This window comes from Podarcis vaucheri (genome assembly GCF_965113315.1).
Source record: "Podarcis vaucheri genome assembly, chromosome: 3".
Lineage (NCBI taxonomy): Eukaryota > Metazoa > Chordata > Lepidosauria > Squamata > Lacertidae > Podarcis > Podarcis vaucheri.
The window spans coordinates 56,043,403-56,071,152 of record NC_138761.1 but is presented as its reverse complement, the minus strand read 5'-3'; the positions used below and the strand labels follow the sequence as shown (position 1 = coordinate 56,071,152).

At 43.3% G+C, this 27,750-nt stretch overlaps 1 protein-coding gene and 1 long non-coding RNA gene across 2 annotated transcripts in view; one reads left to right on the top strand and one right to left on the bottom strand.

The window, feature by feature from the left end:
- Positions 1-27,750, top strand: part of SYNJ2 (synaptojanin 2) — a 55,502-nt gene that overhangs the window by 9,128 nt on the left and 18,624 nt on the right. The window contains exons 3-13 of the mRNA XM_082217128.1: positions 2,098-2,368; positions 5,738-5,963; positions 13,696-13,779; positions 15,194-15,255; positions 16,760-16,856; positions 22,985-23,157; positions 23,417-23,498; positions 23,794-23,943; positions 24,029-24,194; positions 26,090-26,281; positions 27,431-27,512. Coding sequence (XP_082073254.1) covers positions 2,098-2,368; positions 5,738-5,963; positions 13,696-13,779; positions 15,194-15,255; positions 16,760-16,856; positions 22,985-23,157; positions 23,417-23,498; positions 23,794-23,943; positions 24,029-24,194; positions 26,090-26,281; positions 27,431-27,512 — 1,585 coding nt within the window. The remainder of the gene's footprint in view (positions 1-2,097; positions 2,369-5,737; positions 5,964-13,695; positions 13,780-15,193; positions 15,256-16,759; positions 16,857-22,984; positions 23,158-23,416; positions 23,499-23,793; positions 23,944-24,028; positions 24,195-26,089; positions 26,282-27,430; positions 27,513-27,750) is intronic.
- Positions 10,628-19,035, bottom strand: LOC309529285. The gene is made up of 3 exons (XR_014218153.1): positions 18,833-19,035; positions 15,220-15,412; positions 10,628-10,757 (listed from the first exon to the last, which is right to left on the bottom strand). It is a non-coding gene; the product is annotated as an uncharacterized lncRNA (long non-coding RNA).

Sequence of the window (27,750 nt, the reverse complement as noted above, 5' to 3'; positions counted from 1 at the left end):
TCATCCCGTTGAACAGCATGCGCTTTGTTCTCCTCCCCCTCATGTACAGGTCTGCTTAAATGGGGCCCATTCGGCACATATTCCTCTGTGACCACCTTGAGTATCCCTATGTTGAAAACTCTGCAGGGCAACTAAAGTTGCTTTGGAGATTATGATTGTGACGATGCACAATCGGAAGCGTACTTTAAAGTTCCTGTTGTGCACTGGCAGCTGTGTGTTACATATTACAGCTGATGTTACATATGACTTCAAGGATGGGGTATGTGGGTGTGGTTTGAGAAAAACAGCTAAATTTGAACCCCTTACAGGCCACGTTTGGCCCACTGGCATTGCAGCCCCTGGAAGGTGGCCCATGAGAGAATGTGGCCCTTGGGCTGATGAAGGTTTTCCATCCCTGTCCCGGGGGCTGCTCCTTCTTTATTGCTGTAATGCATATGTTTTCTCTGCCTTTGTCGGAAGATAGTTTTTAAATGTTACTCTAACTTCAAATACTCTTAAGGAGAAATTTATATAATGAGAAGAAACAACAGTTCATTTTGGTTTGGATTTTTTAAAAAAAATACAGGAAGCTTTTCTTGGTTATTGAAACAGTCAGCAATGCAAATTTGAAGGTGCTAAGCACAGCTGGAATTATGGCATAAATATTCAAAATGAGCTGTCCAGTGGGGAATAAGCTGTGGGTTTACTTGGTGGACTTAAATTTGCATTTCCAACCTTTCTTGTGGAAGCTCCTTTTTTTTTGCTTTTGAAGCTATGGCTGAATGACAACAGACCTCTTATTTTCTGTTTAGTGCCTCATCAAAAGAAGAATAGTCATTCTTATTTTACTCCAATATAACCAGCAGTTAGTGTTGGACTACAGCTTCCACAATTCCTGCCCATTGTCTGTGCTGGCTGGAGCTGATTAGAGTTGGGAGTCTTATCAAGATCTGGACTACCTTTGTTTTCTATATGTCTTAAATAATGCATCCCGTTACAAGACATTTTTCTGATTGACCCTTAGCATCCTTTATGAGCATTTCCCTTGAGAGGCCTTTCACATTTATTATCAAGCAAGTGGCAAAATATCTGAATGTTGTCATGCCTCTTAGACCAGCTATGTTGGTTAGTTTTTTGCTTGTTATTTTTTTTATAAAACATTTTATATAGCTATGAAATTGTATTTTAGACATAGCATTGTGATTGACTGACCCACAGACTCACTGTTAGGAGTAAAACCGACTTGAACCAAAGCTTAAGTACCTAATAGAAGAGCTCACAGATTGACTTTTATGAGCTTGCCGCTTGAAACAGCAGTCTTGGATGTCTCCTGAGAGTGGATTCAGTCACAAATAAGTGCTCTTGCTTGTCATTCCAGGTAGCCAACTTGTTAAGAGCAATGTTTCTCCTGCCATATATTTTCAGATATTATGATGGATGCTGTGGAGGGAATGAGTACCTTTTCCACAAAGTACTCCTTTCCTGCCCCCAGATGTTCCCCAGCTTGCGGGGGGGGGCAGCTGATGAGATCATGCCCTTAGACTAGATTTTCTCCTTGTACAGCAATGAGGCTGGCTGAGTTGGCAGTTAATGCACTATTTCTTTTCACACTTGTATGTTCTATGTGAGAAATGTTTTCCTTTCACAGATTTATACATTTAATCATGCCAACATAGGTTTCTGCCATACCTACAATTAGTCCCAGACCAATGTATTTAATCTGGTATCAACTTGACATTGTCACCTTCTGGAAAAAAAAAACCAAAAACAAAACATATTTATGAGATACAGTGGTACCTCGGTTTAAGAACTTAATTTGTTCTGGAGGTCTGTTCTTAACCTGAAACTGTTCTTAACCTGAGGTACCACTTTAGCTAATGGGGCCTCCCGCTGCTGCCATGCTGCCGCCGCATGATTTCTATTCTCATCCTGAAGCAAAGTTCTTAACCCGAGGTACTATTTATGGGTTAGCGGAGTCTGTAACCTGAAGCGTCTGTAACCTGAAGCGTCTGTAACCTGAGGTACCACTGTATTGACAGGCTGCCTTTACAGAAAAGGTCTAGAATGGAATAAGCATTTGTATTCCCATGTAATTCTAATGTGCCTGTCATTTTCTAGGCAACACCACCCTACATTTTCTGGTCCTTGTGACAGGCTGTGCATCAGTGGGGAAAATACTTGATGCTGAAGTTTACAGAATCACGACAACAGAATTCTGTCCTCTCCAGGAAGAAACTAAGGAGGAAGATCGTGTTTCTGCCTTGAAGAAAATTCTTAATTCAGGGGTGTTTTATTTTTCTTGGCCAAATGCAGGGTCAAACTTTGATATCACTGTCCGAGCCCAAAAACAGGGTGATAACAACTATGGAATTGCAAACTCTTTCTTCTGGTAAGTGCAATATGTTACATCCTATATTTGATCAGTCCTTAGCTAATATGTCATAGGCTTCAAATCCATGTGGATTTCTGCTTCATGAAGGACTGGAATCTTTTTGGGATCTTCTAAAGCATAGCAATAAATGCATTGCTATTATAGCTAGAGAGTGTCCTTTTGTGGAAGGAAAAATGTCATATTTCTAAATATAATACATATGAGAATAATTCCCAGTAAATGTAGTGAAACTTTTATTGGATTGGATTGCCAATGTATACAAGGCTTTAAGTGCTGGTTCACACATAGCTCAGGTGTGCTGGGTTGTTAAATTTATTATTGCATTTACATCCCACTTTTTTCTCCAGGGAACTCAAGGTGTTGTAGATGTTTCTTCCCCCTCATCATTTAATCCCCATTACAACCCTATGAGGAAAGTTAGACCAAGAGGCAATGACTGGCCCAAGGCCACCAAGTGAACTTCATGGCCGGGTGGGGATTTGAAACCTGTTCTCCCAGGTCCTAGTCCAACACGTTAATCACTACACCACATTGGCTCTGTAAGCGGCAGGGCACAATAGTGAATTGCAGGCTCACGTGCTTCCCCTCCCCTTGGTGAATGGAACCTTTCATGTGAATCAGAGTTTGTGAGCCTGAGATTTGCCCTTGGGCCCTGCTGTGTATGTGAACCAATCCTGGATGCCTAAATATTTGTGAAGCAACTATTTCTGAATGTTTGCACCTCACTTTAAGCAAATCCCAAGTACCTGCAACTTGTACAGTGTTCAAATTTAATTTTTTTTTGTTAAATAGAGAAGATCAATACATTTTATTTTCAACATTTTAAATAATAAATGGCAACTTCTGCATAATGTATGCAGTGATAATGATACCAAGCAAAATGAAAGTTAGCAGCTGCTTCTGTGCATGATACTCCTCTTGCAGCCCATTGAAGGTAAATACAAAGCCCAGTGAAAAATAATTGAATTGGGATGATGGGGCAGACCTATGTCAATGTAAGCCTGCATGAATTATTTATCTAACTAAGTTTTAAATGCCCCGGCACCAAGCTATTTTGGCCAAAGCTTTGTTGTTCTTGTTGTTGTGCGTGTACTGTAGATGATACTGCAGTTCTGAACTTGTTAAAGGCTTTTGGGATACTTAGCTATTATGTTTCTTGACCAGTTATGCTTGACACATAGTCACAAAGTGAAGGTGGGCAATAGATCGTGTGAACATTCTCCTGGGAACTAGTCATGACAGCTGAATGCACCATCATAATTACTTCTGTATATGGCACTCTCCATGTGGCCTTCAGGGTTCCATTATGCCAATAAGAGCATCAGGACAGCTCTGCTGCATCAGACCAAAGAGCTATCACGTCCAGCATCGCATTCTCACATTGGACAACCAAATGCCAATGGGAAGCCTGCAATGAAACCATGAACCCAAGAGCACTCTCCCATTTGTGATCCCCAGCAACTGGGTTCAGAGGTGTACCGATTCTGGTGTTTCCATGACCCACTTCTGGGCTTCTCTGAGACCCAGTAGGACTGCTGTGGGAAGCAGGATCCTGAGCAAGATAGCTATTTGGTCTGATCCAGCGTTTCCCAATCTGGTGCTCTCTAGATATTTTGGACTGCAACTCCCCTCATCCCATGCTTTTGCACATGCTGGCTGGTGCTGAGGTGAGTCCAAAACACCTGGAGGGTACAAGGGTGGGGAAGTCCAGTCTGTTCCATCAGGGCTCATCTAATCAACTTTTGGCAGGTTGATTAATAGACCTAAATATATTCAAAACAGATTTTGTGTAATTTTTCTTGACTTAGTTCTCCTAAATGCATTTGACACAATTTGGCCAAAAGTCCCACTGGTTTAAATGGGAGAGATTTAAGTTATATACTTAATTGAAATCAGTGGGACTTTTTAAAAGCATGTAACTTTTACCTGGATTGTGTCCACTATCTACATCATGTGGTGGCATTTTGGGATGCAAATGGCTTGCAAGAGTGATATCAGTACAGAATATACTTTCACAGAAAACTGCTGACTTTAGTCAAAGGAAATTGTATTTAATGAATTAGTCTGACTGATAATATATATTCATATTGCCAGACAAACAGTATGGAATATTAAATATAGTCACATGCAGAAGTCACTATATTGCCTTTACCGGTTATATTTCCTTTCAGTAGTAGCTGTAGACTTTTTGAGTTGTATCTTTTGTTTGTCTTAGCAAAATGTACTTCTGTTCCTGCAAGGCCAGACACCCAGTTTTTACTGCCTTTCCTACTGCTTTGTCCCATTCTGTTCTGGAGGATCCCATGATCCTGAGGAGCAGCTTTTAGGGAGATGTAAGTATGTTAGATCTTGGGATGCGGGTGGCGCTGTGGGTTAAACCAGAGCCTAGGACTTGCTGATGAGAAGGTTGGCGGTTCGAATCCCCGCGACAGGGTGAGCTCCCGTTGTTCGGTCCCTGCTCCTGCCAACCTAGCAGTTCAAAAGCACGACAAAGTGCAAGTAGAAGGTACTTTACCGGCGGGAAGGTAAACAGCGTTTCCGTGCGCTGCTCTGATTCGCCAGAAGCGGCTTAGTCATGCTGGCCACATGACCTGGAAGCTGTATGCCGGCTCCCTCGGCCAATAAAGCGAGATTAGCGCTGCAACTCCAGAGTCGGTCACGACTGGACCTAATGGTCAGGGGTCCCTTTACCTTTACCTTTAAGTGTGTTAGAGGGGTTGGCAAAAACTGGGTGCATCCATCTGCAAGAGCAGAAGTCATTTCCATTAAGGTAAAACCACAACTGGATACAGCCCAAAGTTTTTTAATATTTATGATCCCGGAAGATTACATGTATTAATATAGTAATTGTAAGCCCAGGGCATGGGGAGATTCTGCCTGACTACAACAGTAAAAACAGGATATTTCAAGGCCAAAATATCTGATGGGCTGAATTCAGCTTGGTTGGTCACAAGCTATGCAGCTTTACCACACAATATAGGTAATAATACTTTGGTGTCACAAAAGTATTATTGCCTATATTGTGTGGTAAAGTTGCACTACCTTTTATTTTTTCCAGATTTGATTGCAAACAAGGATTTCATGACTAAAAACTATTGAACCTGCACTGCAGTTTTTCAGGTCACAACCTGAACTGTGAAATCCTCCTATTAAAATGTCTGTGGTTCTATGAGTTGCTACCTTAACAGAATATTTTCCAAGGTTTATCTTCACTGTAATATTGGCTTTCTGGCAAGAAGCAAGCAAGACTGGAATCCTTCCAGTGGCTTGAACTCAAATAAACCTTGCCAAGGGATAATACTTTAAAGTTAGCTTTGTTAATAATATATAGTACACCTAGTGAGTGATTATTATTGAATCTTGCAGGAACCAGCTACTGCATGTACCCTTTAAACACTACCAGGTGAATTGCTCTGATTGGCTGTTAAAAGTGATCTGTGGTGTGGTGGACATTCGCACTCTGTATGCTTCTCACAAGAAGGCAAAGGCCTGTCTCATCTCCCGGATCAGCTGCGAGAGAGCTGGTGCCCGGTTTCACATACGAGGAGTCAATGATGATGGCCACGTTTCTAACTTTGCTGAGACGGAGCAGGTAAGGACTGGATCCCATGTCTCTAAATAATTGATTGCATTTACACAAAGTGGGGTGGCAGTTGAGGGATCAGGATGACATCTTTCACAGTGACAAGTGACATGAGAGAAGCTAGCAAGCGCTTTTCAGAAGTAGTGTCTAACCGCCCACAGTATGTTCATTAACTCTGCTTTTTTTCCTTTTTGTTCATTACACATGTCTACAGAAGAATACACCCACTCCATTCCCTCCTCTTCAATTCGTTTGGCTTGGAGCTTGCATTCCCCCCCTCCCCACATTTGATTTACAGTTGAGAACTTGTGTATTCTGCGGTTGGGGGGTGGGAGTGTGATTTTTCAGTACATTAAAAAAAATCCCTGAGTGGGGAAGAATAGAAGCAAAATAAATTCTTCTTGTTCATTATCACACACTTTCTCCATAAGGATTGTAGGCTGGACTAGTTTCTAATCAGAGATTCTTTCCTGAAGCTTTAATAGTCCATACCAAACATCTCATGCACAGGTAAAGGGAAATGTGAGTTTATTTGTGTTCACAAGGACACTAACACCAATCCACCCCGAAATGTAAAGCGTATTTTACGACATATTTTAACCATTTTCTTATGGTATCGTAAAAGGCAATTTATTTTTTAAAAAATTATGGAGCAGGGTTTGATTTTGAAATGATCATATATTGCTTTTGTGTCAGTCTCTTCTCCATTATCCTTTCTTCTGCTTTAAAACAAAAATAAATCATGAATTCCTGTCATCAAGAGTGTAATGTTTGTCACCATAACTACCAGGCAGTTGGTTCAACTAACCCTTTTTCCTGTGACTGGATCCCTGCATTCTTCAGTGACAGCACAGTGCAAGAGGGCAAAAGTGTAAGCCTATCTTTAGTCACACCCCTGAGCATTGGGGGTTAGCATGCTGGCTAAGAAGTATTGATGGCCCTGCCTTCTATACATATATCTAATTCTTTGGCAGCATTATTTCCTCTTACAGCTAAAGAAGGAATTATCATCACCACCGCCATCATTATAATCTGTCTCATTAAGCTAATGATTTGAAATACTTTGCTGTTGGGGCCTTGTTTTCACAGTGTAACTGAGAGGCCTATTTTGCACATAATAATACCAAACCATGTTTTAACAGTACATGCATGAGCAGTAGCAAACCTCTTCTCTTCTTCCCTCCTCTGGCGTGGCCATGAGGAGAGGATTAGAAACAGACACTTCCTGTTTAGACTAACTAGAGATTTTCATTGCATCCAAACTGGGGTAGTGTGTCAGGGAGGACAGATCTCTAGTTAGCTTATACTTAAGCTCTGTCCAAATGTTCCTTTTGGTATCTAGCTATTGAGATACCATCTGCATAAGAAATGATGCTGTGGTATGCAGTGTGCTAGAAGATGGATAGTTGTTTCGGGGGGGGGGGGGCTAAGTAAGAGAAAATGCACTGTTGGGTAACTCTGGCAAGGGGTAGTGTTTGCTGATCCAGGATTGAAATGCTACCCACTAAAAATGAAGCTGTCGAGTGATGCTCATGCACCTACTGTCTTAAAGAGGAAAACTGGGAAGGATAATGGACATTTCCTTAGCATCGTTATGGAAACTGAAGAATTATAATAGAATCATAGAATTGTAGAGTTGGAGGGGACCGTGAGGGTCATCTAGTCCAAGCCCCTGCAATGCTTAAACCCACAACCTTGAGATCCAAATGGCACCTATGTTTGTTGGTCTTGTGGTCTATGAAAAGCCTTTCAACAAACAATGCAAGAAAGCAGAACAGAAAGGACTGGCAGCACCATACCATTTTATTTCTAATGGCCAAGAAATACATTCTTTTGTGAGGAATGGCTTTCTTGTTATGATGGATGAGGAGCTAACATGTCATTTTGTATGTCTCTCTACTCAAAAGGACAGGTGATAACTTTAATCACAACGTGCTGATTTTATAGACCTTACTGGCATTATAAACAGCTTTTTATTCAAATGCTTGCATCTAAAAGGCAAACTGTACCTATATTCATGCAACATACTTAATCATTTTGCAAAAAGGAAAAAGAGCGCATGGAATCTTGTTCTACTAGTGCCTGACTTATGGGTTGCAGGCTGCATGTACATTGCAGTAGCTTTTATTTTTTCCAGACAGTTTTAGTTATTTATTATTCCCTACATCTGTATCCCACCTTTTCCCCCAGGAGCTCAAGGTGACATACATGGTTCTTTCCCCTCCCTATTTTATCCTTGCAACAACCCTGTGAGCTGGGCTGGGCTGAGACATTGCGGCTCCCCCAAGGTCACCCAGTGAGCTTCATGCCCGAGTGCAGATTCAGCCCCTGGTCTCTCAGGTCCTAGTCCAACACTCTAACCTCCACACCTGCCTGGCTCTCAGCCTTGGTAATATTATGGGGCTCTTGGCATTATTATCTTCTCTCTTTTTTTAGTTATGTAGCGAACATGATTTCTTCTGTGCATGCTAATGTTCAAATAACACAAGTCAAATAAAAACACTGCTTATATGATGCTAAGATAATTTGAGGCCTGGAGCAGAGTAGGAGGAAGGGAGCTGACAATGATTTTCAGCGTTAAGACTCCTGTTGCCTGGGATACAGTGACTGAAATATAGCTTGCATACTGTTGGGCATCACTATTGTCACATTGCAAGAACACCTGCACTTCTCTTCAGGGGTTAAAAATTGTATAGAAGCGTTGGATTTCTGCAAGGGATTTCTCATGTTCATTGTCCAACTCGCCATTGTATTAGCCTTGAGGGCTAAGCATCCTCATGAAGGATAAGGCTGTTGGCAGCTATCAATTGCATTTTTCTCCCTCTCTCGTAATAGTTGAAGCCAAGGCCATGCAAAGAAGCTCAATGTTGGACAATTGAGGACAGACCAAAAGGATTAGCAATTGTTTGCTGAAGCTTGAGAATGATTGTCGAGCAGGGATGGAGAATCATTTCCAGTTTGCTGTGGGGTGGGGTGGGGGACTGGATGCTGCAGTGACCTGTCCCCTGTGGACCATTCACCTGTCATTTACCTGATGTCACCATGACATCACCTGAAGCATTTTCCTTTGCCCACATGGTTTGAAATGAAATCATGTGGGGAAAGGCATACTGTTTTCAAGCTCTGCCAGCTTATTGGCAGAGCCTACAAAACTGTACCTTTGCAAACACTGACACTTCACAGACACACTTGCAAGGGCACAAGGCTTTGCAATCAGCATAGAGCTGCATCTTAACCTGCTCCGCACCTGATGCCATATATATGTAGGGCAGGTGGGCATGGCTTGACCAAAATGGCCTTGCAGGCCAAATGCATAGGCCTGCCAGTCTTAATAAGGTCTGCAGGCCAGAGGTTCCCCACCACTGCTGGAAAGCATTGCTTTCTTTATAGATTCAATTTATCCTTATATTTATGTTCGGAGATATTTGAAACTGGAAAAAGGGCATGGAGAAAAAGGAGTGATTATGCCTTTGCTGCTCAGTGCACTTGAGTGAATAATGGAGTTCTGTATTTTTGTTCCATGGAACTTCATTCAGTCACTTTAATATGGAATATAAATTTTACTTTATAAATAGTAATGAGCACCATTTTTAACCTGGATCACTGCTACAGGAATGACATGACTTAAATTTTGGAAGAAGTGAAGATATTGAATCTCTTGCAACTGGGGACTTAATCATGTGGTCATTCTGGAACTAGGCTATCAAAACATGATAATTGGCTCCATATTGTCTAGGGGGGTATTCATATAAACAGATTACAATGCAGTGAGGTCATCCCCCCCCCCATTTCTAGCCACATATTTACATTGTTTTTGCATTAACTTTTTTGTTTACTTTTTTTGTTTCCCATCCTTTGACTCTCCCCAGAACCTCTACTAGTGAAGCTCTCATCTGCACATGGGGCAGTGACTATTAGAGTATGCTCACATTACTGCTTGCCCCACTTCCTTGGCAGAGAGTGATAGTTGATAGGTATGAGATTGTTATTTATGCAGACCCAGAAGAAAAATAAATCTGCACTTGCTATCCTCTTGTAAACGTAGATCTGGGAAAGGTATGGGTCACCCTTATCAGTCTTATCAGGTCACCTAAAGAGTCGGCAGAAACGCTTGTTCTAATGCTGATATTGGAAAGTGGCATGTATCCATGTGGTAGCGATAGTTGGCATTCTGGCTTAAAACACACCCAAAACATGCCCTAAATATTAAGCTGAGAGAAGGAAGCTAGATAGAGTTAGCGAGAATCGTTCTCTCTGGAACTAGCAAAAAAGGCATTGGGTGAAGTCACCACCTCCCCCCCCCCCAGCCTCTTTCTCATTCACTTATATATGCATCACTCGCAGCCGCTGCACTCTTTCCAAACAGGGCTGCACCTCAGAATGGCTGAAATCCAGTCCAGTTTGGAATGCACAAGCCTAGGAGGAAAATCTCTCCTGCTTTCTTAGCAGACTACTGGATAATCAGTGATGAAGTAATAACTTGGCTGCTTCTAATTCAGTGGAGAAAAAATTGTTTCCACTTGCTTCATAATGACATGCTGGCTCTTCTCTTTCATGAATAAATGGCACCCCAGGAACCTGGATGCTGAGGGAAGGCTCTCTGACCCCTTTACATTGCATTAGTTCTGACATTTTCCCCTGGTTTCAGGAGAGAAAGAAACAATTAGCTTTATCTCCAGGCAGCTCTTTTATACATAAATGGTATTCCTTTGTCTCCCACTGAGTTAGCCTTCTGGCATTTCAGCTTGGCTATGAGTCATCTCTCCCCCCCCCCTTTTTTTTTTGGTGGCTGGAAATGACTCACTGCAAGAGGCGAAGAAAAGAAAACAAACCAATTTCAAGTCTTTTTGCTTTCTAAACTGAAGCCAACACTTAACGTTTTAACTTATTTGGCCATTTTAGTTTACAAGCCTGATAAAACTAGCAGGAACACACAAAACTGAGAACTGAAATAAGTTAGGGTGGGGAGGCATTTGACAACCAGTGTGCAGGTCATATGAAATTGGGGCTGCTGGGGGTGGGGGGGGGGAGAGGGAAGAGCAGTGGCAGAGGAAGGGGGTGCTGGGGGTGTGGTCTGCCCTGGGTGTCATCAATGAGGGGTGTGTGTGACAAAATGAGGTTTTTTAAAAATGGGCTCACGACATTATTTAAGAGTGACGTGGTGGCTTAGGCGCCTGCAGGTTCTGCGCTGCCTGAAACGGCAGCACGGGGCTTGCATCTGCCTACTGCCTCTCCCTCAGCTGCCCTACAGCTGAGGGGGAGGCGTTGGAGAGGCTCACCCCACCCCCATGGGCAGATCATCCCACCCCCGGCTCCAGGACATGCCCCTGCACCAGGCACCCGAGCGGCTAGCTACGCTGCTGGGGAAGAGTGCCATTTTCCCACTCAGGGTACTGCAGTAGGGCACTTGGTTTGCATGCTGAAAGACCCAGGTTCCATCTCTGGCATCTCTAGGTAGGATTTGCTGGGAAAGACTCTTGGAGTTTTGGATTTGATATCCTGCGTTATCACTACCCGAAGGAGTCTCAAAGCAGCTGACATTCTCCTTTCCCTTCCTCCCCCACAACAAACACTCTGTCAGGTGAGTGGGGCTGAGAGACTTCAAAGAAATGTGACTAGTCCAAGGTCACCCAGCAGCTGCATGTGGAGGAGCGGAGACTCGAACCCGGTTCCCCAGATTACGAGACTACCGCTCTTATCCACTACACCACACTGGCTCTCTTGTCTGAAAACCCTGGAGAGCACCTGCTAGATAGTGTTGACAATACTGAGCAAATAGACCTAGCAGCCTCCTAAGGCAAGCAGCTTCCAGATCCATTGGTAGATTCTTTCACATTCTTTTTCATATCTCCAGAAAGAGCCTAAAGTTTTCCTTCTGTGGCATATGACACAGGGGAAGAATGGGATTCTCTTTGTGGGATTTCTTACAGAAAAATATAAATTAATTCATATTCCCCTCCCTTTCTCCCCCCTGCTTCCACTTAAGGCATTTAGTTTGTTCAGTGTGATTCATGTGCCCAAAGAAGTGTTTGATTTAGCCATTTCTACCTTTCCCATCACTTTTAAAAATGGCATTTAAAGTGTGCCAAAGACGGGTGTTCACTTGTACATGATGTGCACATGTTACAGATCTGCTGTGGGGAAATGCTGCTTCAGCAGCCGCCAGGATTACAGCAGCCGTTGTAATATTTGGAGCTGCTTCAGTGGTCAGAACAGAGCACAAACCTGTGTGTGGTCCTGGGCATTTTCTCATAGTATCCTTATTAAAAGGAATGAAATAGAAAATTCCCTTGATGGGATGGGACTTGCCCATCATGAGCACTCTGGCATCCACCATATTCATGAAGTCCATTAATTAAGTGCAGTTATACTGTTCAAACCAGTGATGGTCCTTGTGTTCACATTTCCACTGCGGGCATTGGTGCTGATCCAGCTGTCTGCCTTCATCCTGAGCAATGCAGCGTGCTTATAAAAGAAGGCTCTTGGGTGACTTGTCTGATACCCTTCCTTTGCTGAAAGCTCTTTGTGATGAACAATGACACCACTATTATATATCGCAGGTGGAAACGGGCCAGGATTTAATTGCTAAATATAGGCCAACGCTGTTAAGTTTGCCATTGTGCTACTCTTTCCAGGGCCATGCCTTCATCTCTGCTTTTAGCTGGCCTAAAATTGGATATGGGTACTGGGGGAGGCAAAGACACAGGCACTCACAGCCATCCATCCACCCATCCATCCAGTGTGGTGAAGGCCGCCAAGTGACCTTGGATCTGTCAGAATCTCTCAGCCGTCACCTCCCTTACAGGGCTGTTGTTAGGATAACATGGAGAAGTGTGTACACTGCCTGAACTCCCTGGAGAAAGGGCAGGGTATAAATGCGGTAAATAAATAAGTATTGGTGATACTGTTTGTTCTGAGATAAAAAATTTTTTTACAGATCATCACAAAAATAAAAGTGGTTAGGGAGGGGAAGGAAAATAGTGAATTCATCTTGGGAAAGGAGATGAATACCAAGTTAGTCAGCCCAACTATTTTGTTTCCCTGATGGTCCTCAGACTTTTTGTTACTTAACATGTTGCCAAGGCACAATGTGTGATTAACAAAAATTAGTAAGTGTTGTAAGTGAAGCTAATACATCCACTTACCACTACCCAAGAGTGGTCCTAATATGTGTGACATTTCCGGGGATGGGGCGGGGGAGCGGGAGAGAGAGAGATTGTGCCTGCATGTATGTATCAGGGGTAGCTAATATTTTTAAAAATAATAATCTATATTAAATTTTAGAATAACTAGCCTTTTAACCTTAGGACTCATGTATCTTTAGTATTCGCATATAAGAGGGCATTGCAGCCAGTGAAATTCCTGTATTTCAGTCTGCAAGGATTTGAAAATCTTCCTCAGCCAAAGCTTTCTCATTCATCCAACTATTAAACATACATAAACCCTAATGTTGAAAGACTGGCCATCCCAGATTCATACTTGTCATATCAACAGCAGGTTAGCTGTTCAAATTTGTCCAGTTGTCTAAATAGCACATATTCTTTTCTTTGGTCCAAATAGATGTCTTATTTCCCATGTATTTTTGCCATTTTTTTAAAAAAACAAAACCTGAAGATACCTCACATTCAAGCTGAAGTGATATCTAGCTTTGCATTTCAATCAATATAGTCATACACATAGTTGAGAAATGGCCAAAAAAATGCATTGATCTGAATATGCTTTATCTCTTTTGTTTCTGTAGACTATCTATTTGGACAATGATGTTTCTTCCTTTGTTCAAATCAGAGGCTCAGTTCCACTATTTTGGGAGCAACCTGGGCTACAGGTAAGTAGCAAAAACCACTAAGGCTGCAATCTCAAGGCAAGAGGAGGGATTGAAGGCAGTTTAACCACCATATCCAATGCCCTACCAAGCATCAAGGCAGACGCAAGAACAGAGGAATGTTATCCATCCTTTTTTGCACTTTGATTAGTTATTATTTAAGAGCTTCCTTCCCACTGGGAATAATGGGAAGAAGATAAAGAGTTTGAGGGGCTGCTGAACATGTCTGTCTTTCCCCCTGGTTCTGGATGTGATGTCTTTGAATCTAAGCTGCTTCCTGGTCCTCCCTTGGCATACCTCCTTTTGGCCCTACTAATGGTTAGAGTTTTGGCATCAACTGGGCCAGGACATCCAAGGTTCCAGTTGCAGGGAGGAAGTACCCATCTCCCTCTCCAGTTATTGGTGCTCTGTCTCTGACCTTGTAGAGAGAGACGTGATCTATCTTACAGCCCCTGAGATGTCAAAGAGGCCTGATGCTGTGGTTAAGGTAACTTTGAAAGTTGCTATGCCAACATTGGAGACATTAATATTCAAGGTACTGAGATTTGAGGTTGTGTTTTTTTAAAAAAACAAAACTTGTGTGCTGTGATTCAGTGCTTCTTATAAAGGCCACTGTCTAGCACTATTGGCTATGACAAAGGGAGGCGCCAAAAGCAGTTTTGTCAGCCACAACCTGAAATGGGTGCCTACAGATTGCATCAAAACTGTTTTTAGAGAATAACTCCTATATTTGAATCATGAATGGCTCCATCTCTATATCACTCTGGAAGATCATATGGTCTGGTTTATACAAAAAAGCTGTTAACCTGAAACTTAATATGTATATTTTTAAAAATATTGATTATTCAAAACTGGACCTGTTTGTTTTTGTAAGCTCAAATACTTTTTATAAGCTGATTATTTCTCCTTTAAAACAATTGAACCTGGCTAGCTAAAGACAACACTTTCTGCTTGTTTATTTTTTAATTGCAGTGGTTCAGGCATGGTCTGTGCTTTAAGACAGCAGTTATATCTGTGTATGTACAGAATAGATGCTTACATGAGCTCTGGAATGTGAGTTAGGGACAGATTCAAGAATGCAATGAATACAGTGGTGTTTCCCTCAGCAGCTATGCCTGTTATATTCATTGGTGGCCCAAAGGAAACTCACTTTGACAACTGGAGGATCAGTTAGATAGAGGATTCTGGGCAAGGTGAAACCATGGCCATTCACTGGGTGTTAATATGATTTTGCATTCATTTGTCAGTGTTGTTTGCTAATAAAATGTGTAATTTGTGCTTTGAGTGCCATATGGGGGTGGCAGTGTGGTTGCTAAGAGATAATAAAGGAACATTTTCTTTGAATGAAAAAGGGAGACATCTAGTGACTCATGTTTAAAACTATTGCTTTCTATTATTTTCATTGTTATCCACTTAGGTTGGCTCCCATCATCTAAAACTCACCAGAGGCCTGGAAGCTAATGCTCCTGCTTTTGACAAGTAGGTTTAATTGCGACGCTGCTGATAACAGAGTAAAATCAGATGTTACTGTTTGCATTCCAGGGTTTCCCAGAACATCTTCATGGTGTCACATCTTTCTTCTTTCAAATCCCACTTCAAAACTCACCTTTTTATGAGACGCTTTTTGGTTGAATCCCTGCAAGTGCAGACATAACACTTAACCATAGACTCATAGAATTGTAGAGTTGGAAGGGATCCTGTGGATTGGGTAGTCCAAACCCCTGCAGTGCAGGGATATGCAGCTGGCCCATATGGGGATCGAACCTGCAACCATGGCGTCGTCAGCACCACGCTCTAACCAGCTGAGCTAACCATATATAAGGGATCAAATACTGGCTGTGGGGTCAGCATGCTGCTGTCCACTTCCCTCTTGCTCAGGAACTCCTGCTGGTCATTATGCCAGCATCTGGCTGTGGAGCAAGGGACAAATGTCAGGGGTTTCGCTAAGGAGAAAAAGAAGCTGTCTGCATTGTGGCTGCTACATCTGAAGACGGTAACGCTACTAGGCTTATTGAAATTATTGTCTTAATCAGAGTTTAGGTCTGGGGTTAGGAAACCTTTTTTTAGCCTAACCCTCATCTCCCAAAGGGACACATACTAGTGACAGGTGGGGCCAGATGAGAAGTAGGTTTTGGGTTTGGCTGGAGCTGGCGCACATGCAACTCGTCACTATGAACACATACAGCACACACAGCATGCATATCAAGCACCTGCATAGTTTGCACACATATGCTTGCAAACCCACCCATCCCACTCCCCAGTTGGAATAAAATAAGGATTTTAGGTTTTTTCCTTGTAACACTTCAAACAGCGCTGGATGCTTCAGTTGAGGGAAGAATCTCATTTTCAGGGATAGGGAGGGGAATTCAGTTTGTGTGCTAGAAAGGTGGATATTTTGTAGCACTAGTAATACCTTGAAGGAAGATATCTTGATCTGCCACCAAAAAAAAAAAGAGTTAACTGTGCATTTGCTACCTTTATTGCACAGTTGGTTTTGAAGACTAGTAGATTTCCCCCACCCCCACCTGTATAATAAGCTGTTCTTGCATTTGCACAACCTCTTAGGAACTACCAAAGCCAGGTAAATGGCAGAAGGCTGTGTGCAAAGTATGGTGAACAGCTATTGAAATAGATGAAGATCCCACAGGTAGAGCAACTCAGGTGATATAGGAGGGAACCAGTCCATTGTAATGCTTCTCAGAGAAAGTTGTGTGTGTTTTTAAGGCTGTCCCTGCTCCTCATCACGTGCTTTAAGAAGAGTTATAAGACTCAGCTATACAGCTGCAAATAAAATCTTTTGAATATGTTGAAAAGTGCAGTATACAACTGTGACACCAGATGGCAACTGTGAGCTATAGCAAATTCAATGCATTTTTCAAAACGATTTTTTAAAAAAGCATTTTCACAATCTACTAGGGTAGATTCCATCCAAGAGCATGTCAAATATTTATGAAACCAAAGCAATCTGTTTCTACTTTTGCAGGCATATAATGCTCATGAAAGAACAATATGGTAAACAAGTGATTGTTAACCTGTTAGGAAGCAAAGGAGGAGAGGACGTCCTCAACAGGGCTTTCAAGGTAAAAACAAAGAGCAAAGACATGTTTGTTTAGTATAACTGGGATTCTTGGGAGACTTCATAAAGTTTGTATGTATGAGTGTTTGCTAAAAAGACATTCTTATCTGGCCTTTGCAGTTACCATCACAATGTCAATTGCAAATGTCATTGTAAGCACATCAGTTAAACTGATAAACCAAACCATTCTTGGTTAATTAAGCCTATACAGACATGTAAATTTTACATGTATTTTAATATGCTATTTTATTTTACAATTTATGCTTTTTAAATTGCTGGTTTTACCGTATTTTTCGCTCTATAACACGCAGATTTTTTCTCCTAAAATGGAAGGGGAAATGTCTGTGCGTGTTATGCAGCGAATGTGTGGTCGCTGGAGCCGAAAAATAAGGCAAAAATCAAACCGCGCTTCAGGGAGAAGGGAGCTCCGTGAGACAGGAAGTTGCTGCTTTCCTGCATTCTGCCTCAGGGTCTTACTGCCCGCCCTCTCTGTTTCCTTGCTGTGTTTGCTCAAACGGAACAAAGAGCAGGGGAAGCCCCTCCCCTCCAGGCAAGTAGAGAGGAAAGCAGAGCGTCCGTCCTTCTATCCTCTCTGTGCTCCGGAGGAACAATGTTTGTGAAGGGAAGAGAGATTACAGGTTCGGCTTAAAATTCTGATTTGACTTCCTGCTTTTTGTTTTTGGAGACACACAGCATTCAAATATGCTTTCTTCCATTTAAAAGGATGAAATCCTTAAACAGTGGCTGGCTTGTGTGGGTGGGTGGGGGGGAACTTTTGCCTTCCTTTCCTCACGTTATAGCCCTCTCCTGCATTCTTAGCCTTCTGTGTTTTTCCTTCCCTCCCCACTTAAAATGTGGTTACAAAGCATGGATCCACATGGATCCTCAGGATCTTTGCATTGGGTCACCCCAAATTCACCATCAGAGCACACAGCATGTCCATGGCTACAGCCTGCCCCTCCAAAATCACACACCCATTGTTGCCTGGGGCTGCAATGGTGCAAAAACGTGGTTACAAAGCATGGATCCACATGGATCCTCAGGATCTTTGCATTGGGTCAGCCAAAATTCACCATCAGAGCACACAGCATGTCCATGGCTACAGCCTGCCCCCCCCAAAAAAATCACGCACCCACTGTTGCCTGGGGCTGCAATGGTGCAAAAACGTGGTTACAAAGCATGGATCCACATGGATCCTCAGGATCTTTGCATTGGGTCAGCCAAAATTCACCATCAGAGCACATAGCATGTCCATGGCTACAGCCTGTCCCCCCCAAAAAAAATCACGCACCCACTGTTGCCTGGGGCTGCAATGGTGCAAAAACGTGGTTACAAAGCATGGATCCACAGGGATTCTCAGGATTTTTGCATTGGGTCACCCCAAATTCACCATCAGATCACATGTCTGTGGCCACAGCATGAAGCACAAAAATGATACGTCCACTGTTTCATTCAGAATATTTTTTCCCTTGTTTTCCTCCTCTAAAAACGATGTGCGTGTTATGGTCAGGTGCGTGTTATAGAGCGAAAAATACGGTATTTTGGAAAACATTGAATTAGCTTGATTTTTAACACCTGGGTTTTATAGGTAATTTTAACACACATGCTATATTTTATATAACTGCTGATGATAAATTCTGTTAAATAAAATATTTAAAAAATCAGTTCTTTTGAAAATCATCAACATTTCCAAAGGAAGGATATTTCCATTTAAAGCAGAGTTTGCCAGATCATATTATTGGTATTTTAAATATTTTAAAAATTAAATAGCAGTATGCCTTTGAAATTCCAACCATACTGGTCACTGAGAAAAGAAAGAGGAACACATACAGTTAACTACTGCAATTGTCTCTAATCTTCCCACCCAACAGCCCCCTTGCCCTGTGGCAGGCCTGAGGAACCTTTTTGACCTGGCAAGCCAGATCTTTTATCTCCTTCCACCCTGCAGGCAAACTTTGACCCATAGATAGTTTTGCCCACCTGTTAAGAGTTGGCAGGTGCAGGGAGATAATGAACAGATTTCAACTCCCCACACAGCAGCTGTTGCACGGGGAGTTCAATCCTGCTTTCTGCAGGCTTCTGGTATGCAGAGGCATTCCCTGCAGGAGACTCTCACACAGACTCACACAGAGCAGGATGTGTTCAATGTGATCATTGTCCATGCTGGCTTCCCACAGTGAACTAGGGCACTGTTTCGCAACCACTGTTCCGCGGCACACTAGTGTGCCGCGAGATGTTGCCTGGAGGGAGGTGGGCGAGTCCGGCGGCGAGAGGCGGGGCGGCGGCGGCGAGGAGCCAAGCCGCGCTCTCCTTCCTGCCTCGCTTTGCTGCCTGCTCCCCCCCCCCACCCAAAAGCTTGGAGGTTCCCCGGCAGGAAGGAGGGAACTTAATCCTCTCCAAGGGCTGCGGAAAACAGACATGCAAATGGGGGCTTGCCAGCTCTTCAAGCGCCGCCGGCTTTCTTCGGGAATTACCGCCCGCCGAGCCCGGTAACGCTGACAGGCCGAGCCGCGGGGCTTGGCAGCGCAGCCGGCAGAGTGTGGGAAAGGGCAGCCGCCACGCGCCGGGCAAGGCGAGACTCGACGGGGAGGACACCGGCAGCAGCGCCCCCCCCCCCCAGAAACCCGCTCCGGGCAGGTAATTCACAGAGAGTGGACAGAAGGAAGCCTTAAAGGGCTTCAGCCTCCCAGAGTGGCGGGGAATAATAATAATAATAATAATAATAATAATAATAATAATAATGATGATGATGATGATGATGATGATGATGATGATAATAATAAAATTGACAGGTGGTGTTTTTCTAGGTGAGGGGGTGGGGACTGTAATAACAAAAAAATCAGCTGTATATCAACTGCTGTTTTGCAATGAGGAATTGCAAATAAGGAAGATCAAAAGGAGAATGCTTTTTTGGGGGGGACTCTCTTCCTCTTCCTCCTCTCGTTCTTGCTCCTCTTCCTGGCAAAAGGGCTGCTGAGACCCCTTCTCTCTTGGGTGCCGGTGGGTGCTGTGACGTTGACGCTGCTGTGGCAAGTGCCTTTACTTAGCAGAGTGCATTCCCCTTTACACAGGAGGGGAGGGAAAAAAATTGAAACTTACACTTTCGTGCGTCCCTCCCGGCGTGACGCTGCGCGCTGACGTCACGGGGCTGTAATGGTGGTGTGCCTCGAGATTTTTTACATCAAACAAGTGTGCCTTTGCCCAAAAAAGGTTGGGAAACACTGAACTCGGGCAACAGCCAAACCAAGCCTCCACTGTTTCCCACCACGTGACATTACCTGCCCATCACTGTGATGTCACCTAATTGACAGGTGGGCACAGTTTAGAGTAAATGGTTTCTTGGACCCAAATTGGAACCCCAGGTGGACCTGAAGTCCCCCTCCTTTTATTAAAAAATATATATTTAACAATTGATATGTTTTGATATACCACTTGATTGTAATAAAACCTCTAAGTGGTTTGCAAAAATGTGTGATGCTTTGCTGTGTCTGAGCTGTATTTCCCTCCTTCTCCAAGGGGGAGACAATGTTCCTCACAAGCAAGTTGATCAAAGATCAACGCCTGTTGATCAAAGCCTGTTGATCAAGACTGGGCACTCTGCTCCAGCCACTACAACTGATGCTGGCCAAACCCTCATTCGTTCATTCATTCATTCATTTCATAAAATTTATACAGGCACTACAGTCTCTACTTTCTACCCCATGGGGAGCGGAAGTTGAGGCATCAGCATGGTCTGAGCCCTCAGGTGGTTCCACTTCTTCTCCCTCACAAACTCCCACTGTGCATTGAAGTTCATTGTCAGTATTGTTCCCCTGTTAGGTTCTATCCTCCCTCTCAGTATCACCTGTAATTCCTGTTAGAGATGATAATTTGTCATTTCTCTGTAATGTTAATGAGTAGCCCAGCTGCACAATTGGGCACAATACTTTGAACAATGATTCATGCTGAGATAGTAATGGTTTAGTCTGATATCATTCCCAAGTATGCTCCCTAATGCAGCTGTCTGTAAATAGTCACTGAAGTGTGGGCAGTTACCAAAGAAACAGATCCAACGGCAGTAACAGACTGTGGAAGCATGACTCTCCTCTAGTTATAAGCAGTACTTAACACCGTCAGTGCCTGAAGCGCCAGTGGCGTAGCGTGGGGGGTGCAAGGGGGGCCGGCCGCACCGGGCGCAACATCTGAGGGGGCGCGCTCGCCGCCTCCGGAGTCTCCGAAGAGCCTCGGGCGCAGGCTGTAGCACCAGGGCCGCGGCCAAGAAGCCGAAGCTGAAGAGCCCGCTGAGCGCCGCGCCCAGGCAGAGCGCGCCGGGAGGCACCACCGCCAGGGCCCGGCGGCAGCCGCAGCACCTCGCCACCATTCCGCCGCCAGACTTGCTCACACAGGCACGGCCGCCGACGCTGCTGCCTCTGGCGGCGGACACATGGAGAGAAACAGCAGCAGCCGAGCGGGAGACTCTCCCTTTCTCACTGCAACGCTCCGGGGAGGGGGCGAGGGAGAGAGTCAGGCGGAAACGCGCGCGCGCCCCCCAAGCCGCATCTTCGCGGGGGTTGAGGGCGAAGCCGCCGGGTATTTGCGCCCCAAATTGGGGCGACCGCAAAAAGCCACCCTGCCAGCAGCAAGCTTCAAGGTCAAAGGCTCCCTTCGAGGAAGCTGCAATCCTCTTTTCAATTAAGTCCCTCCCCCCCAGCTCAGTTCAGTGGGAGGTGGATTTCCCGGGTCTCTTGTCCCTTAGACGGCGCCTCTCATCATCCCGCCATTCTGAGAGCAGGGAGGGCGCCTCTCAGGAGACTTTCCCCCGCATTTGCTGTCCCGCTCAGGAAAGCCCGCGCGGCCCCGGCTGGATCTGCAACTCTTCTGGTGAGCGAGGTTTAAACCAGAGGCAGGCGCTCCTTCTTGGACGGATGCCAGGAAGAAAAAGACCCCGCGGTCTCTTCCTTTCCTTCCCCTGCAGAGACCAGCCACATCCCTCAGCCGAGGCCGCCTTGCTGCTCAAAAGAGCCGGTCTACTACAGTTCGTGGCTGCATGGGAGAGCGCTGCTTTCCTTGCAAAAGGCCCCCAGGTTGAGTCGCCGGCACCTCCAGCTATGAAAGGATGGGAGCAATGGCGTAGCGTGGGGGGTGTGGGGGGTCGGCCGCACCTGGCGCAACATCTGGGGGGTTAGGGGGCGCAAATCCATGGGTTAGGGGGCGCAAATTATTTGCCTTGCCCCGGGTGCTGACAACCCACGCTACGCCACTGTGAAGCGCCTCTTCTTCTGAATTTATTTTGGAACTTGGCCATTTGAACTTTGAAATGAGCTTGATAATAGTTCTAAGTGAGCAAACACAGGAAGCAAGAATGCAGCTATGTTTAATATCGCAATCTGAAACGTTTGCACCTATACCTCTCCCTATATGCAATGCAGCTTGAAAGGCAGGATAGAAACACTAAATAAATGTACAGTATAATCACTTGGCCTCATGTGGCTTTCTGACAGAGCACCTGGAGTGTTTTCTGCTGGTATTTTTTTTTTTGGGGGGGGCAGCAGCAAATCTTGCATTCTTGCTAAGGTAGCAGAGCTTCCTTTGAATTCTATGGCCTCTCACTTCAGATATCTTCAGCACAGGATTGCACCCTGAGTATGTGCTATTATTCATACTTTCAAGCTGGTATAGTGAACTGGATCACAACTTTATTTTTATTTTTTGCATTATTTCATGCCCTTTTGCAGGTGTAATTTTTACTCTCTGTCATATCTCCCAATCCATAGGAGAGACTTTGGAATGGGCATTTAGGTTGTGAGTACAAAATACATATTGGCATGAAGCTGTATTCTGACAACACACAACTACATACTAATACTTTATGTGACATCATGTGGCAGACACATGATGTGTGGGACACAGGCCCACACAGTCTAACTGAGGCCTTAGTTTTGGTTATAAATTGAGCGGTACTGATTAGTGCAACAACAACAAAAAACACCTAAGGGAACTGAATTTTAAAATATGCAGTGAATATTATTGAATTTACAACTTAGCATCATGATTAGGTATAAATGGTTCAATAGCAGTTCAGTGCATATTATCATATACGGTATATTTTTCTGCAAAAAGGTTTTTCTCTCTGTCCCTTTCCTTTGCAATTAGAAGTTGCTCTGGGCATCATCCCATGCAGGAGACACACCCATGATTAATTTTGATTACCACCAGTTTGCAAAAGGTGGGAAAATGGAGAAGCTTGAGAATTTGCTGGGGCCTCAGCTGAAGTTGCATTGGGAAGAATTAGGCATCTTCACCAAGGGCGAGCATGCAGGTTTCCGGTGAGTGTCTTAACCCTTTGATACCAATTGCTTGTGCTTTCCTTTTCAAGCTTCCAGATGTGCATTGACTCTGCATATAGAAGGTTGCATCCTCACTGGATTGGGGCAAAGGAAGCTAACAGTAAACAACCCAACTCTCTACATATATATGTATCTGCTTCTTCCCTTCTTCCCTTTTCAGCAGGTGTTTAGAAAGTAGTTGTTTTTTGGGATTTGTGGGAATGCTAAATCATTTCATTCTTTGACTTGATTTTTGAAGGCAACAGATGGGTACCTTGCGAACCAACTGCCTGGATTGTCTGGCTCGAACTAACACCGTTCAGTCCTTCATAGCACTTGAGGTGAGTGATCCACCAGACATTATACAGAATGCCTTCCCTCTCTTTTTCATGCCTGCATTATGTCGATCTTGTGAAAAGGTGAAAGATTGTGTCTTTCTCATACGTATCTGGTTGGCCAAAGTGAGGACAGGATGCTTGGCTCTTTGGTCAGATCCAGCAGGGCTCTTTCTTACGCTTTGAGATTAATATCCTGAGCAAAATCCTTAATGTAACAACCAACAGCAAGTTTTGGATATGATGAGGGCAGTGATCTTACCTGTTTCTCTCGGGCTTATTCCTCTTTTTTCTCATCCAGGTTTTGTTCACTCAGCTAGAGAGCCTGGGATTAAACTCCAAGCCTATAGTTGAACGTTTCCTGGAGTCTTATAAAGCAATGTGGGCCCTCAATGGACACAACCTAAGTAGGATTTTTACAGGCAGCCGTGCCTTGGATGGAAAAGCTAAGGTAGAGGAGAGAAGTGATAATCGTCATATTCTTGGAAGCTGTCGCTGTGAGTTAAATGAATGCTATTGATGCTTTTGTTATATAGGTTGGGAAGTTCAAGGACGGGGCGCGCTCAGTGTCACGGACAATCCAGTCAAACTTTTTTGATGGTGTGAAACAGGAAGCCATTGACTTGCTGCTTATGGGTGATTTCTACAGTGAAGAGCAAGCGGAAAAAGAGAGGATGCTCATGGACCACACGGCATTGCTGAGTAAGTAAGAATTAGCTCTGACTTACTTTCTTTTTGGTATTGGTATGTAAAGTAATTAGCTGCAGCTCAGACAAAAGTCAATGAAAATAGTATATGTAAAAGATCGGTAGACAGGCAGACAGTTCCAACTCTGCCCCGTGACAGAAAGACAGATAAGACAGATCCAACTCCACCCAACCCCACTAAAATAAAAATTCAAAGGCCTGGATGAATAAGAATGTTTCGCCTGGTGCCTATAAACAGCTAGTGATGGTGCCAGGGGAGGGCATTCCACCAATTAGGGGCTGCCACTTAAAAGACCCATACTCATGCCTTCACCCTCTTTTTTAATTTAAATTATTTATAGTTATCATTTATATACATTTCAGTAGTTTAACAATAATTCTAACATTTCAAACATCAACTTCCTTCCTCCTCTTTCTGCAATTTCCTTAAATTTATTTTATCATTTCCTGCATATTCTAAATTAACTTAACTTATTCTTTTATTCATCATTTTGATTATATATTCTTTTGAAACCCCAGATTATTACAATAATCCTGTTAATGTCTTTATCTGTTTATAATTTGTAGATATTCAATAAACCATTTCCATTCTTTTATAAAAAAAGTTTGTTATCTTGGTTTCTTATTCTTCCAGTAAGTTTTGCCATTTCTGCATAATTCATAAGTTTTTGTATCCATTCATCTCTCGTCAGGACTTCTTCTTTCCATTTTTGGGCAAGTAACATTCTTGCAGCTGTAGTTGCATACATAAAGAAATTTCTATACTGTTTGGGTAGTTCTACATCTATAATTCCCAAAAGAAAAGCTTCTGATTTTAAATATAAACATTATTTTAAGCATCATTTTCAGTTCATTATATATCATTTCTCAGTAAGCTTCAACCTCACTACAAGACTACCACATATGATAAAAACATCTGCACCCTTTTCACCTCCCTCATAAGGGGGCCTTTGTTGAGGAATGCAAGGCTTGGGTTGATTCTTGTGGGGAGAGATGGTTCTTGAGGTATTGGGGTCCTGAGCTGCATAAGGCTTTATAGGTCAAAACCAGCACTTGGAATTGGACATAGAAACCAATTGGTAGCTGGTACAGCCATGCCATAATTTGTGCTATGTGCTCAGACCATCTTGCCCTGGTGATCATCAGCATGAGACCTATAATAGTAAAACAACATCAGAGAGAGAGAGAAACTACACACCTGGGAAAGTAGCTATATTCGAGGCTAATCCAAGCATCTAACTTTCACCAATAATTAAAACCATATATGCAGGAGACAATGAACCCACCCTCTTTTTCTTTCACATTTTGACGTTCAGGGTTTTTGTCCCCAGTGCATATATTTGGGCTTTCTGTACCACTGATTCAGACACTTGGGCATTTGAATCTGAGTAAGCAATGTGCCTGTTCTAGTGGTTACAATTTCATACTCCTCTTAATGATGTATTTTAAAACTTTTTAATATAATACAGCTATGTGCATAAGAACAAAAATAGATATAGGTTGCTTTGGATTCTCAGGTTGCAATTCTGTGTATATTTATTGGGAATAAATGCTGCTGAACACAATAGAAGTTTACCTCTGAGTGAACATGCATAGGATTGCGCTGTCAGTCTGCAAAATGGCCAACAGCAGATGAGCACTAATGCCTGCTTAACGTTTCCTCATAAGCTGCCCAGTTGCTCCCGAACTGTTCATGTTCCTGCTTATGAACTGTGAGGAAGAGCATCACTTGTGGCTTGTGGCATAGCCTGAAATGTTTATCCCTAGTGATTTAAGGCATGCCAACAAAAGCTATTATCAGGAGAGATGTTGGTATTCTGATGATTCATATGGTCCGTTTTATTTCATGGCAGAAATCCCACTCCCCTTTCCCCCCCTTCTTTCCATCAGTGACCCCTAGCATTTTGAAAGCCATGTCAGAGCATCAGTTTGAATTCACAAACTTCAAGAGAATTCGTGTTGCTATGGGGACTTGGAATGTAAATGGAGGCAAACAGTTTAAGAGCAATATCCTTGGTACCAGCGAGTTAACAGATTGGTTACTGGATTCCCCGAAGCTTTCTGGTGTTTCAGAATTTCAAGGTAACAAAGAGCACTAGTCATGCAGTGACACGCGTATTTGTGCTTACATACACACATATCATATTTCTGCATACATACATGCATACATATGTATCTATGTTTGTATTTGTTCTAACTCAGTTTGTGGGGCATTAAAATGTTAGGGTACTTTCACACCACCTAGAACCCTCTAGTTTTGTTCATAAATAGTCCAAGATAATGTGGTTAATAGAGAAGTCTGAAAATGCAGCATTTGTATATTTTCCACTCAAAGTGAGGGACTTATAAGTTTTACCCCCGTAGTCTAAGATACTTCCACCCCATCTAAAAAGCTGGAATTTAGTTCACATTTAAGGCACCCCTGGTGGGATTCACCTAATCAGCCCTGTCAGTGGAAACCCTGTACAAAGACTTCCATTTGTGCAATGGGTCTTCCCCTTTCCCCAAAATTGGTTTTGGGGGTCAGGAGAACCCCTAGAAGAGGAGAGGGGAAGGAATCTTTCCGCCTGGCAAGCTACAATGTTTGTGTAGATGGATTGTTTGGAAGAGCACAACACAGAATTTCACCCCCTGATTGGTAGACAAGTCTGAAAGGGGGATTCTGTGATGAACATGCATGTGTGAACAATATTTGAAAATCTAAGTCAGTATTAGGATTATCATATACAGTATAATAATAGAGGGAAGCATTCCACCACAGAAAAAGCCAAAGCTCCACATGGGAAATAATACTGGGCTTTGTGAGTTCTGTTGCCTTTCTCTATGGCAGTGTTCTGCAACCTTGGGGGACAGGCTATTGGACTATAACTCCCATCATCCCTAATCGATGACTAAGCTAGCTGGGGTTTATGGAAGATGCAGTCCAGTGACACATGGGAACCCATTGATGAAGAACCCTGTTCTGTTCTAGAATCATACTTGCTTGCATTGTGGGTGAGTGGGCATTTTTACTAAAAGCTGGGTATGTGCATCTGTGCCTACAGAAAGCAAGCATAATGCACTAGTGTCTCTCACATACTCTCTCAACTTGACCAGCTGACCACTGAAATCACTTAACCATGGTTAATAACCATGGTTTATTTTGTTTTTACATTAGGAAAGGAAACATACTCACAAAGCATCAACTCACTTTTGTATGTGTTCTTCCCCGCCCCCCTCCTGTTACCATAGATGACCATTGTCCAGCCGACATATTTGCCGTGGGATTTGAAGAGATGGTAGAATTAAATGCTGGGAATATTGTGAATGCTAGGTATGCTTAAACTGAGCTATTTAACTGTATTATATTCCATATCATATATTGACATAGTTGCTTATACTCTGTGTAGTGGTGCGTGCATAATTCACAAAATGCTAATAGCTGGTTCACATATGTATGCTTATCACCTGTTGACTCTGGCATCAAGTGATGATTGTCATGCATGCATGAGCCTTCAAAGATGAATCACCACAAATAAATCTTTCATATCAATTCAAGCACAATAAATTTA